Source organism: Anarrhichthys ocellatus, unplaced genomic scaffold (genome assembly GCF_004355925.1).
Source record: "Anarrhichthys ocellatus isolate YVR2014 unplaced genomic scaffold, GSC_Weel_1.0 scaffold28, whole genome shotgun sequence".
In the NCBI taxonomy this organism is placed as follows: Eukaryota; Metazoa; Chordata; class Actinopteri; order Perciformes; family Anarhichadidae; genus Anarrhichthys; species Anarrhichthys ocellatus.
Genome location: NW_022280058.1, coordinates 2,269,417 through 2,281,082, shown reverse-complemented (window position 1 = coordinate 2,281,082; position 11,666 = coordinate 2,269,417). Strand labels below are relative to the sequence as shown.

The 11,666-nt window shown below is 41.2% G+C and overlaps 2 protein-coding genes across 5 annotated transcripts in view; one reads left to right on the top strand and one right to left on the bottom strand.

Annotated features, from left to right (window-relative positions):
* Nucleotides 1-1,333: 1,333 nt before the first annotated feature.
* tnip2 (TNFAIP3 interacting protein 2) lies at nucleotides 1,334-4,916 on the top strand. Of its 3 annotated transcripts, none has more exons than XM_031863308.1 (6): nucleotides 1,334-2,073; nucleotides 2,496-2,798; nucleotides 2,930-3,019; nucleotides 3,159-3,422; nucleotides 3,580-3,696; nucleotides 3,796-4,915. In XM_031863308.1, the coding sequence occupies exons 1-6, from the start codon at nucleotides 1,765-1,767 to the stop codon at nucleotides 3,931-3,933; spliced, it is 1,221 nt and encodes a 406-aa protein (XP_031719168.1). In that variant the 5' UTR covers nucleotides 1,334-1,764; the 3' UTR covers nucleotides 3,934-4,915. The 3 variants fall into 3 exon arrangements, with proteins under 3 accessions (XP_031719168.1, XP_031719167.1, XP_031719166.1); XM_031863307.1 differs by having other exon boundaries at nucleotides 3,793-4,914; XM_031863306.1 differs by having other exon boundaries at nucleotides 3,580-4,916.
* Nucleotides 4,917-9,683: 4,767 nt separating this feature from the next.
* The window catches only part of fam193a (family with sequence similarity 193 member A), a 14,524-nt gene continuing 12,541 nt past the window's right edge, over nucleotides 9,684-11,666 (bottom strand). For both annotated transcript variants that reach the window (XM_031863316.1, XM_031863317.1), the window contains exons 21-23: nucleotides 10,632-11,532; nucleotides 10,245-10,326; nucleotides 9,684-9,898 (exon numbers count right to left, since the gene is read on the bottom strand). In XM_031863316.1, coding sequence (XP_031719176.1) covers nucleotides 9,805-9,898; nucleotides 10,245-10,326; nucleotides 10,632-11,532 — 1,077 coding nt within the window. In that variant the 3' untranslated portion in view covers nucleotides 9,684-9,804. The remainder of the gene's footprint in view (nucleotides 9,899-10,244; nucleotides 10,327-10,631; nucleotides 11,533-11,666) is intronic.

Genomic DNA, 11,666 nt, shown 5'->3' with positions numbered 1-11,666 from the left:
TTTCTATTTTCTGCCACTTTATACCTCTACTCCACTTCATTTCATGTTGTTCTTTGCACTTCACTGCATTTACCTGAGAGCTATATCGACTTTGCAAATTAAGATTTTACATACAAAACATGCAATCACTTTATTAAATATTTCTGATCAAACTCGAAGTAAATTAAATTAGCTCCCACTACAACATTAAAATGCTGCTAATAAGAAACAATATGCCAACCCATATACTCGGGGGACGTTATTCGTAATGAGGACTTTTTTTTACTAGTCTTATAACAAATTATTTTATTTGTAACAGTATGTTTACACTGTTGTATGGATACTTTTAAGAACAGTAATACTTTTTTCATCACTGTACTGTGTAGGCCTACATACATTACGTCTCTAACACACGTGAAGCCTTATTGCAACATCAAGAATGACGAATTCCGTTCTTTTTTAGAACGACTAATTTTACTAATCTACTTTTTCAAAAATATATTTCATTAATCAATGAATTGATTGAATTGTGGATTAGTCTATAATTTGGTTTCAACATTTGTTTTCTCTTCTCTCCTCTTTTGTGTCTTTAAGATCTTTAAATGTGCACGTGCCACCTATATTCACCTCAATGATAAATTAATATTAATTGATTTGTATAACCTCTGGAATTGAATACTTGTGTGTTTCATCAATATTTCCAATCATGTAAAAAGTATGCAAAGTATCGTTATGGCACTATAGGCTAATTACTAATATTAATAATGTAGTTTATTTGTTACGGTAACAGAAATGGTGCTTTTTTTCCCCAATATTTACGAAAGCAGAAATGTATGGAAATGCCCCACAGGACTATTAAGAGCCTCCAATGGCAGTCATCATGTATGCATCAGCCTATTGGTCCGGGTCTGGACTGCTACAGTACAATTACGCACACTGGTGAGTCCGTAACTGCGCAACCCAGACTGTATTATGTTATAGTGCATCGCAGTGAAGGGAAGAGAACCGCATTTATGATGCCTTCAAAACAATGGGGAAATCAACACTTCTAGAGGTGGAATTTGTTGCGACACTCCAAATGTACTGATGTGACGTTTATGGGGCAGGATGCGGGGAAACCCTGTAAACTACCGCTGGGAAAATTTCCTGCTGTTGAAATAGTATTGTTTGGGATTTCCATACAAAATATTAGCTAATTCTTTTCGGGAACTTTATGTCAATGTGTATTGGAAGCTATACTGTCTTTTCGCGAGGGTGGGAAATAAATAACTGTTTCCCCCCTCTTCACACTCGGGCTTTGTGACCCAATTTACAAAAATAAAACAAAATCTTCTCTTGGAACCTTTTTTGCAATTGCTTTCAAAAGCTTGGGTGCGTTAAAAAAAATCGCGCCTCAAGAGTCTCAACTTTACGACTGTTTTGAAGGCATCGCTACTATTTCTATTTCTAACAGAGCTTCTTTAGCTTGTATTCAAGATTTGTGTCTTTGTTTTCGTTACCATTTGTCCCAGCAGGCTATAAAACCCCATTCACCTCTCAAATGACGGCCGACGGTGAATCTTTGAGAGCAGGCAGGGCTCAGTTTGACGAAGATAAAAAAAGTCCGCGGGGAAGTTCCCTATAGGAAATCCCCCAAAGACTGTGCGGGGATATTATTCTGCGCCACAACCTCGACACAAGTGACATCCTCGGTCAATTTGTAAAGTCACAGGGCTGATAGCGGAGGTGTCAAATGCTGGATTACTAAAAGACCGATCCGTCTGTCAAACATCTACGAAGCCAACTATGGATAACGTCAGTGTAAACTCCGAGAACAACGTGAAACTCCGGAGTTGCAGCACGCTGAATACTCTGCACCATGAGACGCTGCAGGAAGTCGAACTTCTCAACAAACAGATTTACGTCAAGGACAATATTATTGCAGATTTAAAAGCGAGGCTGGGGAGATATGAGCGGATCTACGTGGCTGTGGGAGATAACGAGTCCGTGGTCATGGGGCCGTCCAAGTCTTTGCTGGAGAACTTGTGTAAAGAAATATGCAAACTGAAACAGAAGAGGAACGACATGGAGTTCAAGGCATCTCGACAAACGGAGGTAAAATAATGTTCAAAATGCTTTTCTTATGATGATCCATGCAGATTAGTGTTTTGTAGGTAATGGAGCTAGTTAGTTCAGTGACAGGTCCGTTTCATGTTGGTACAAATAGTCTCTTGGCAATAACTAATACGCTTTTAATCTCCTCAAATCCATATTTCTATATTCATGCTGGTGGTTATTGATTTTATTATTGTGATGTATTGTTTTAATGTATTTACCTCAAATATGTTGAAACTTCCTCAAAGTAGACTTATGATTAAAAAGAAATCTACCAGAACACATATTGGCAGCAATAATCAGAATGACAGATTTTATTTTATAAATGCTTTTTGTATGTATAATAAATATGTCAAAAGGTTACACATTAAGAACTGATGTGGTCATGCAACTGATCTCTCTCTCTCTGTCTTCCTCCCCAGGAGATCCAGAGGCTGATTGTGCAGCTCGGAGAGAAGGAGCTGGAGTTGGAGAGTGTCAGGTGTCAGCCGGAGCACGAGAAGGACCGGGAGATCCACCGGCTGCGGGCGGCCCTGGAGGAGAGGGAGCGGTCCGAGGCCACCAGAGCCGTACTCTGCACGTCCCTGGTGGAGGAGGCTGACCAGCTGCGCAGCCAGCTTGGGACCACAGTGAAGGTGTGCCAGGAGCTGCTGGCCAGGCTGGAGAAAGATAAGAAGGGGGGAGGAGAAGTGGAGGATGTGGCTCAGCAGCAAAAGTCTCAGGAGGTTTGTGTGAAACTTTGTCTGTGTTGAATATATTTGAATGTATCGCATTCCACCTTTTTAAATGCAGCATTGGAACTGTATTTATATTTGGGGGGCTCTGTTGTAACATCTCTTTCACCATTTTTCTACAGATGACAGATTCCTCTGACATGAGTGGTGTTAACGCCCAAATCTGTCAACTTCAACAGGAGAATCAACAGCTAAAGCAGCGAGTGGCATATGTAAGTCTTCACCAAGTTTACAAGTTGTCGTCAATGACTATACTTGTACATTTATACGCGATATTACGCGATATTAAGGTGGTGCTGTTTTTTTAAGAAAATATATTAAACTTGCTATTGTTGTTGTTCCTTCTTTTAGGTCCAAAGCCTGAATTCTCAGTGGCAGAAGTATGACTCCAGCAGGGAGGACTATACCAGAGGTTTATGTCGGAGGCTAAAGGAGACCTCTGGGCAGGGCTTGATGCCTGGGCTTGGCTCAATAAGCACCGGTTTGCTTCAACAGGAGATTTCCAGGCTCAACAGCTTACTCGAGGAGAAGATGAGCGAGTGTGCGCGGCTGAGTAGTGAAGTGGAGGAGCTGAGGAGGAACGAGAAAGAGCACATCCAGACTCTGGAGCAGCAGGTCTGTGCTACACCATGATCTTCATATTACATGTCGTTCAATCAGATTTTATGAGTAGAACTGGACTGCAATTGGCTCTTTAGGCTTCTGATGTGTTTTGAAAACTGACTTTTGAAGAAACGAGAAGACTAAAAAGTTGTTTCTATTCCTCAATCAGGTCCTCATCTACGCAGATGACTTTAAGTCGGAGCGTGCCGACCGGGAGCGAGCGCAGGGCCAGATCCAAGACCTGAAGGAGCAGATTTATCAGTTAAAACAGCAGCTACACAAACAGGTGAGACGACAGCCCTCAAACACTTGCATTATATTCCATATATTTTTTGTGTTGGCTTGTGCAATCCTAACCGTGTACGTACATAATTGCCTTCAGCAGAGAAGTGGTTCCCATGTGTCGCGTGCACGCCCGGGCCCGGGCCTGTCAGAGCTACAGTGCCCGCAATGCTTCGTCACGTTCAGCGACACGGACACCGCAGAGTACCTGAACCATTGTGAAGAGTGTGCCAGAAGATAAATGGAACAACACTCGTTTTTGGAAGAAAAAAAAAAAAAGACACTTATCACTTGCTGACAGTAATCGAACACTGAAGAGCAGCACTACAGGGCAGAAAATAACCTGAGTGGAGTTTCCAATTCGGAGAGACTTGACTACAAATTAAACAACTGACTTGAGATGTTTGTACATAGTGGACCAAAACTGTACAAGCTAAAGTTCCCCTGTTGCAAGAGAAATGAGTTGATCAAGCTTTTCTAAGTCTGCATTGTGAACAGTGTCAGGTTCTTAGTGTTCTCCTGTGGAAATGCAGGAGATTATTGTGGTAGGGAAGTGGATGTCAATGCAATATATCAAATGTCATATACCTCAATGTGTCAAATTACAAACCTGTTGCACTTTCTTGACATTTAGCCAAAAACTCAGTCGTACGATAAGACATTCATGATGCATAAGCTTCTTATTTTGGATAATGTGGTGCTATTAGTTGTTTATTTTCGATTGAACTTTACATATTCTGTCCTGTAAATTATACATTCTTAATAAGAGATTTAAAATATATAACTATATTAATATTTATTCATGTTGCGTAATGCGTAAATATTTGGAAAAGGTAAAGCCATGAAATATTTGTTTTCTGGTACACTTTTAGGATCAAAAATGTTAATGCATTCTAACTGGAAAAAATGTTTTATCCATTTTTTTTGTGACAGTGTATGTAAAGATTGCATCCCAACTGACAATAATATACTTATTTTTGGAGATCCTGTGCCGTTTCTCTTGAGCTGGCACATTATTTTTGTAATAAAATACTGTTTACTCACACTTTATCTTATGGTGATTTATATAGCTTTAAGTATGCCACATTATCACACGGTGTATTTTAATTCTTGACAGTCTGCAGCCTCGAGCTGTAACCACAGATCATAGCCTAACCACGAAAATGTTGGCGCTACTTAATCTAAGTCTGTGTGTGTGTGTCTGTCCATCTGTGTCACGTGTATGTGCTTGTGTGCGCGGTGGAAACCCCCTTCCGAGTGTTGCCTGAATGGGCATGCTGTACTGTCACAGCCATGTTCCCAGCTGTTGTGTGGCTATAGCAAACACTACAGGGCCACTGAGAAGATCAGAGAGACTGTAGCTCAAGTTACATTCAACAACCGCCTGCGGATCAGTTGGTGACCAAAACATTCTACAGTCGGTGTCTGTGAAGTATCATTTTGACACATTTAGGTCAATAGTACCTTTTGGTTGATTCACTTGTCATGGGTTTAGTGTAGTAAGCACAGGAAGCTGGACATCCCCTGTTTAAAAGGAAGTAGGCTGTTGCAGTGCACAGAAAAGACTCAGTCAAACCACCGTGGTGTCTGAGTGTGAGTGAACACAAGACACATTATGATCAAAGAACTACTTTAAAGCAAAAGTATAAAACTGTTTAAAAAGGAAGCAACATGTTCTTACAAATGAAATGTTGAATCCATGAGCAGTAACACTACTCTTGCTCAATTCAAAACAATCTTTTTTTTTTTATCACTACAGCGTTACCAGCGTGAGCTAATGTTGGCAAGCTAGCAAGATATTGCTTTGAGTCACAGTCTTGTGCATCATTTATGGGATAACAATATACAGTATGTGGTTGCTCTTCAACAAAAGTTGCACAGTCTCACTATAAATACTATATCATTGAATGTAATTGCTTTATTTGCTTTCTTACCAAGAATCCGATCAGAAGATGTTACCATTCTCTGTATGGTAAATATGATGCTACTGTGAGCAGTCGGTTAGCTTAGCTTAGCACAAAGCTTGTGGTGGGGGGGCTGGCTATGTTTTACAGCTACACGGTAAACAAGAATCATTGGCACATGTCTGTACGGATTAAACACACAACATATAACAGTTAATAAGTGAGCTTTAGAGGTGCTGGTAGCAGGATTTTGTAACATTGGACAAAGCCAGAGCTAGCTGTCTAGCTAACTTAGCTGCGAGCGGAAGCCGCATTTTAACTGTCACAAAAAAAACCTGTATTTCCCAAAATATAGAATTATTATGTAAATCTCAAATTTACTAATAAACTAGAGGTTATTAAGCTATTATTTAAGAAACATGTTTAAAATAAATAGTGTTGGACTACCTCTGAAAACAAAATGAAGCGGTTCGACAGGCCAAATATTTAAATGACACCAGGCAACATCACATGCCAACTTACTCATCAGTTAACAGGGGAAGATATTTGAAAATGTATTTTATTTACATATGGCTCTAATTCATTATTCATTGAACGTTTGGTTCCTATTTTGGCTTTAAAGGGCAACTGCAGTAACTTGTCTGTAGGCCTTTGTCTGCATGCAGCCTTGTAGAAATGCACACAGCCCCTAAAAAGGCCATGAGCTGTCTGCTGGGGATTCTCCCCCCCTGCCACACACGCATTTATAACAGGGTCTATAAGTGACTGAACTTCCACACAGAAAAAAAACGCTCTACCCACCCATCTGAGAGTGGAAAGAAATAGGTCACAAGTCCCCACCTGAGTGTCTGGGAACTTTTCAAAGAAACAATAGAATTAAAAAGAAAAAGTCAGGTGACAGCAGAAGATCAGTTCCTGTTGGAAACTAGATTCAAAGCATCAGGATGTACTGCTGTCGTATACTTTAACAAAGAGAAAAAAACTTCAGCCTGACACTTATCCAGACAAACACAGAATGGATAGATATACTACAGCCTTTAATCTTATGTGTATCCTAAAAGAACGGGAATTTCCCGCCATCATGAGGGAATTCCCAAAAAAGTTTATTATTTGAAAATAGAGCGTTGTCGACTTGAGCCGATCATTTTTGATTTAGTGTATGTTGGTTCAGGTAGTTGGTATTAATGTTGAATGGGAAAGGATTTTTTTTATTTTGTAACAAAGTCCAGGGTTTTAACTATCAAAATCAGCATTGTGGCAGATGTTGTCAGGAACAACAGGGGGGAAGGGGGGGGGGGGGGATTCCCTCTTTGGAAGTGTATGTGATCCTGAAGCGCTCCAGGCAGTCGACAATGAAAAGATCAGCATTCTGATTACAAGCTACAAGGCAGCTGTGATCCCTTCTAATAATCCTTTTGGTGCTCGCCCGTCATTGTCAGACTGCTCCGAGACCACCATTGTGTTTTCCCTCATCAACCCAGAATTCATACAGCAAAGGTCAAAATAAGGAAACCTTTTTCAAAGGACAAATGATGGAAATTGACTTATAAATCTATTATTAACTGAGGGAAAGGGTTGTTTTAAGTAGCTCTTATCTCTGCACATATAAAAAAAACCACAAATCGACATGTTTTATTTAGATCACGGCCCACATTTGTCTCTCAAGACATTTTGCTCGGTGTTTTTCGGCTTGTCTACGTTAGCGTAGTTTTGCGGGGCATTTGCTGAAATGTGGTAGATCCCATCTTACATCACTGGTGACTGAGAGCGAGCACGCCCTACAAACATGATTCATACCTGAAATAAATTATGAGTCAGATGGGCTCTGGTGGCTCTCACAAACTAAAACCTTTTGTCTTCCCTTGAATGAAGTGCATTTACCACAGTCCTCTCAATCATCAAATTTGTAGGAGCGGTAATTTTTCATTGACAAATCCCTCGGTTTTAAGAGATGGTCACTCTTTGAAAAGTTGAGAGGAAGCAGTCTGAGGAACATAACTGTAACTCACTTCCTCTACACATCCATTTGGCTTTGAACCTGAACATACTGTACTTTCACAGCACATTTAAACTTTTTATTTTGAATCAAAAGCTATACTTATTCTAGGTTTAATTTTAGGCCACCTCTAGCTTTGTGCGTTTGTGGTAATAGATATAAAATGAGGTTTTAGCAACAAAAATGAAATGCAAATTGAAGCGTAAGTTTGTGGAAAAACACAAAGCTTTTACTGCTGTTGATGTCCCGCCAGTGCTGTGTCGTAAAACGCACGTATTATCTCATCTACATCTAGATAAGCCAAAGCATGACCTCATTTCACGCTCACTTTTGCTCTGAGGGAATGTACTTGATTTCAAAACTGCCTCAAGTCTATTTTCCCAAGAGCTTCATGTGCATACATCGGGGCTGCTTATGTAAATGCCTGAAGCAGCCCTACCTTTGGAATTGAAACTGAAGCTCGGGATCTACATGACTCACAGTGGCCTTCTAGATTGATTATGACTGTCAATTAGTGGATTTCCCAAAAGGAACATGTATTTATTTGAGGGTGTGACTCACCCTGCAACTTTGTGGAGCTGCAGACATGCAGAGCAGCAACAAAGGGTGAAATTCCTGCGCGGTCACAAGCAGTACACGCTATATTCACCGGTCCCATATGGGCGTCAACACATGGAAGTGAACTTGAAAGGGATTTTTTCACATTTAAAAAAACAAAAACTTCAATTCCAATCCAGAATGAATTTGTCTTTTTGGAAAATAAGCTTAAGATTTGAGTAACTTAGATACAATTTTCCTTTTCCGTTGAATATTAAGTTGCGGCAAATTAGCTTAGCTTAGCACAAAGACTGAAAAAAAAAAAAAAAAAAGGGAGAAATTGTTAGCCTGGCTCTGTCCAACAGTAACAACACCTGCCAACCGTCACCTCTAAAACTCACGTATCAACACGCTACATCTCGTTTGTTTAATCAGTACAAAAAGAAGGAAGTGTAAAAACTGCAGGAGGTAATGTGCCGGACCATTTCCTGGCTCTAAACGTTTGTCGGGTAAAGTAGCGCAGACGGCAAGAAGCTCCTGATCCCGACCAAGAAATTGTCCGTAAAACAGCCAACTGTCATTTTTACGAGCAATTCGTTACACTGCGACACGCAAATTAGTGAGCTTTGAGAATGCGCTTCTGTCCCAAAACGATTTCTTTACATGTATGTGTAGTTTTTAAGTGTCCATGCCCTTTTAATGGAAATTTCTACAGCATGTAGGAAATAAGATTCGACACAAGACGCATAATCCTGCCGTACTACTGTATTCCATCTTTCAAAAAAGAAAGACAAGATTTAATATTACTTAACAATATGTTAAAAGTAGCCAGTTTGGCTTCAGTGTTAATACAATATACACTCTATAACAGATTGATAGTGCGAGTATTGTTCTTTTTCGATTTCATTCTGAAAGTATTCTGATACAAGCTGGCTACAGGTCAAAAATAAAGAAAACAAAAACTGTAACTGGTACACTTTTACTCAACAGTTTGTTAAACAGAACTTAAAAACCAAAAAAGAACATTGTCAAGTATTACGCTTTCCTCCTTTCTGTGAAACGGGGTGGTTGGGGGGGGGGGGGGGGGGGGGGGGGGGGGGGGGAGAGACCAGCTGACCAAGTCCATTCCCTTGTCAATCATGTGAATGAGATGCCGTGCTAGGAACGGGAAACGATGGGATATTAAGCCACAATATCTCAAATACAGCTTTTAATTCATTACATTTCTCTTCTTTTTTTTTGCAGTTTCCATTGTCTCTTTTTTTTGGAAGGAAACCATCCAGACATAGCAAGCATCTTTTGACTATAGGTAAGCCATTAAAAGAAAAAAACATTTCAGACCATGGCTTTGTAAGTCAAAAGAAATGCCCAACTCAGACTAAAAGCACACAAGCACGCAAGGAAAATTAATCGGATGAAAAGTAGCATTTTTGTGATTCTTTGTGTGATTTAATTTAATTTTTGTTTTAGTTCTGCAGGTGGATCGATCCAGATGGGTCCATGTTGGAACCACACAGCGACAGGAACAAAGCAAGGCAGCGTGGGTGTGATTTGGGCACAGCAGGAGAGAAGTTCTGGGAGGACAACAGCTGGGTGGAGGTAAAGGGAGGGGGCGGGGTGGTTGGAACAGCTGTTAAGGTACTGATTGTGTCCCGACAGTCACTGACCAACAGCCTCAATGTGCAGCGTACGTAGCTTTCTTCAAACTAAAGTTTGACCAGTTGATGGAAAGCCGTTGGCGGGTCTGCCGGGCAGAATCCAAGCAAAACCTGCAGGAGAAAAACAAAAACACATGAACCTTCTGAAGAGGCACACTAAGACATGTTTAAAGGTACTCTGTACACACATTTTGTGTAGCTCTGAGGTATAATAAAAGTGTTCAATTTCCTTCAAAGAGATTTTTCTAATTAGGGAAGGCAAGAAGACAATTTGAATGGTTTTGAAACCCTCATTGTTTGCTTGCTAGCGGTTGTCTTCTTCTTCCTCGTCTTTGCTGGCCAATCAATGTGCGTCTACCTCATTGCTATTCAACTGTCAATCAACAGAACAGCGTGTAAATGTGGAAACTGTGCTTGTGCATTTTATCCACTTATGACGATGTTGCAATACACATACCTTTTGAAATATTCCACCTCCCTCTCCGTTTCATCCATTTCAGTGGTATCCAGGTCGATGTCTTTGGGCAAGAATACGTCATCTAAAAGAAAATAACATAAATGGATGTTAATTGCTGCGATATTAAATATATGAATTACTTTTGGAAGTGTATTATGAAATATGTCTCAGAGGAGAACTTAGATACGCATCTTTGATACTACTACTACTGGATGGCGCTTGAGTCGCTACACATCTGAATGTAGGCGGGTTTGTCAGAGGAATAAAAGTGGAAAACCAGCCACAAGTGAGACAAACCGGAATCTTTTTCCTTCTACATTAAGCAGATTCTATACCAGATTGTCGAAAATATTATCTATCCCCTGAATTGTGACCCATAAAACCAACCTATTGAGGTGTTCATCTTGTCCCCCTTCTTCTTCTTGCTCTTCTTGGTCTTGCCTTTGGGCTGTGGAGACTCTGCACTGGGAGGTTTGCCATTCTGCTCAGTGTGGGAGGCTGGAGGGGGTGACGGGGAAGGGTTTGACACAGGTGGACTTTGCCTGTCTTCCTTTATGTGGGTCAGCGGTTGTTGTAGCTGCTGATGCTGCCTTTTCCCACTGGAGCTTCCAGTGTTACACCTGTCCTCCCTCCTTGGTGTAGTGGTTAGGAGAGGAGCCAGGGCCTCGGCAGGCCTGATTCGCGTTGCTTTGATGTCTGGTGTAGTGGTGGGGGCGGTGCCGTTCGCTAGCTTTGCTGGCACATCTGAGCTCCTGGGTAGCTCTGGGGCTTTCTTTACAGCAGCCACACAAGTGCCCACTTTAGCAGACTGCTTGGCCTTTACTTTACTGTTGACCTCCAGCTGAGATGTAGGAGTGCCATTGTGGAGGATGGCATGACAGTTGGGGATGTTGGTCTCAGTAGAAAAACCCCTCTCACTAGTGTGTTTCGGGCTGTGCTGTGTTTTGGGGCGGGATGGGGGGTCTAATCTGGGTTCCTTCTTTTCAGGGAGCCTGATGAGGGTTTGAAGCAGTGAGTGTGACTTTCCGTTCTGTAGGTTATCTAAGACGTTCTGAGCTGTCTGTTTGAGGGGCTGTGGGTTGTTTTGTGGGGGAGCGGTGTTTTCCTTTGCTTTCTCTTTCTTTTTCTTCTTGGCAGCCCGATGATGCTGCAGCTCTTGCAGCCGGAGTAGCTCCTTTTGAAGCGCTGCCTCTTCCTCTTCCTGCCGCTGTCGTCGTTGCTGCTCCTCCAACATCTGCTGCTCCTCCCTCTCACGGGTTTCTGCCTCCAGACGGGCCTTCTCCTCCATCTGAAGCACACAGAGACTTACACTTTCAGCATTATAACAACTTCGCCACAAAAGTTGTCAACAAAGAGCCAAGAATTAAGTACTTCCAGAGATCTTTTTATTGAGATATATATATATATATATATATATATATA

Coding starts and splice junctions, on each gene's coding strand:
- tnip2 (XM_031863306.1), top strand. CDS start 1,765: ATGGATAACGTCAGTGTAAACTCCGAGAACAACGTGAAACTCCGGAGT. Junction 2,799..2,929: donor AGCAGCAAAAGTCTCAGGAG/GTTTGTGTGAAA, acceptor ATTTTTCTACAG/ATGACAGATTCCTCTGACAT. Junction 3,020..3,158: donor TAAAGCAGCGAGTGGCATAT/GTAAGTCTTCAC, acceptor TCCTTCTTTTAG/GTCCAAAGCCTGAATTCTCA.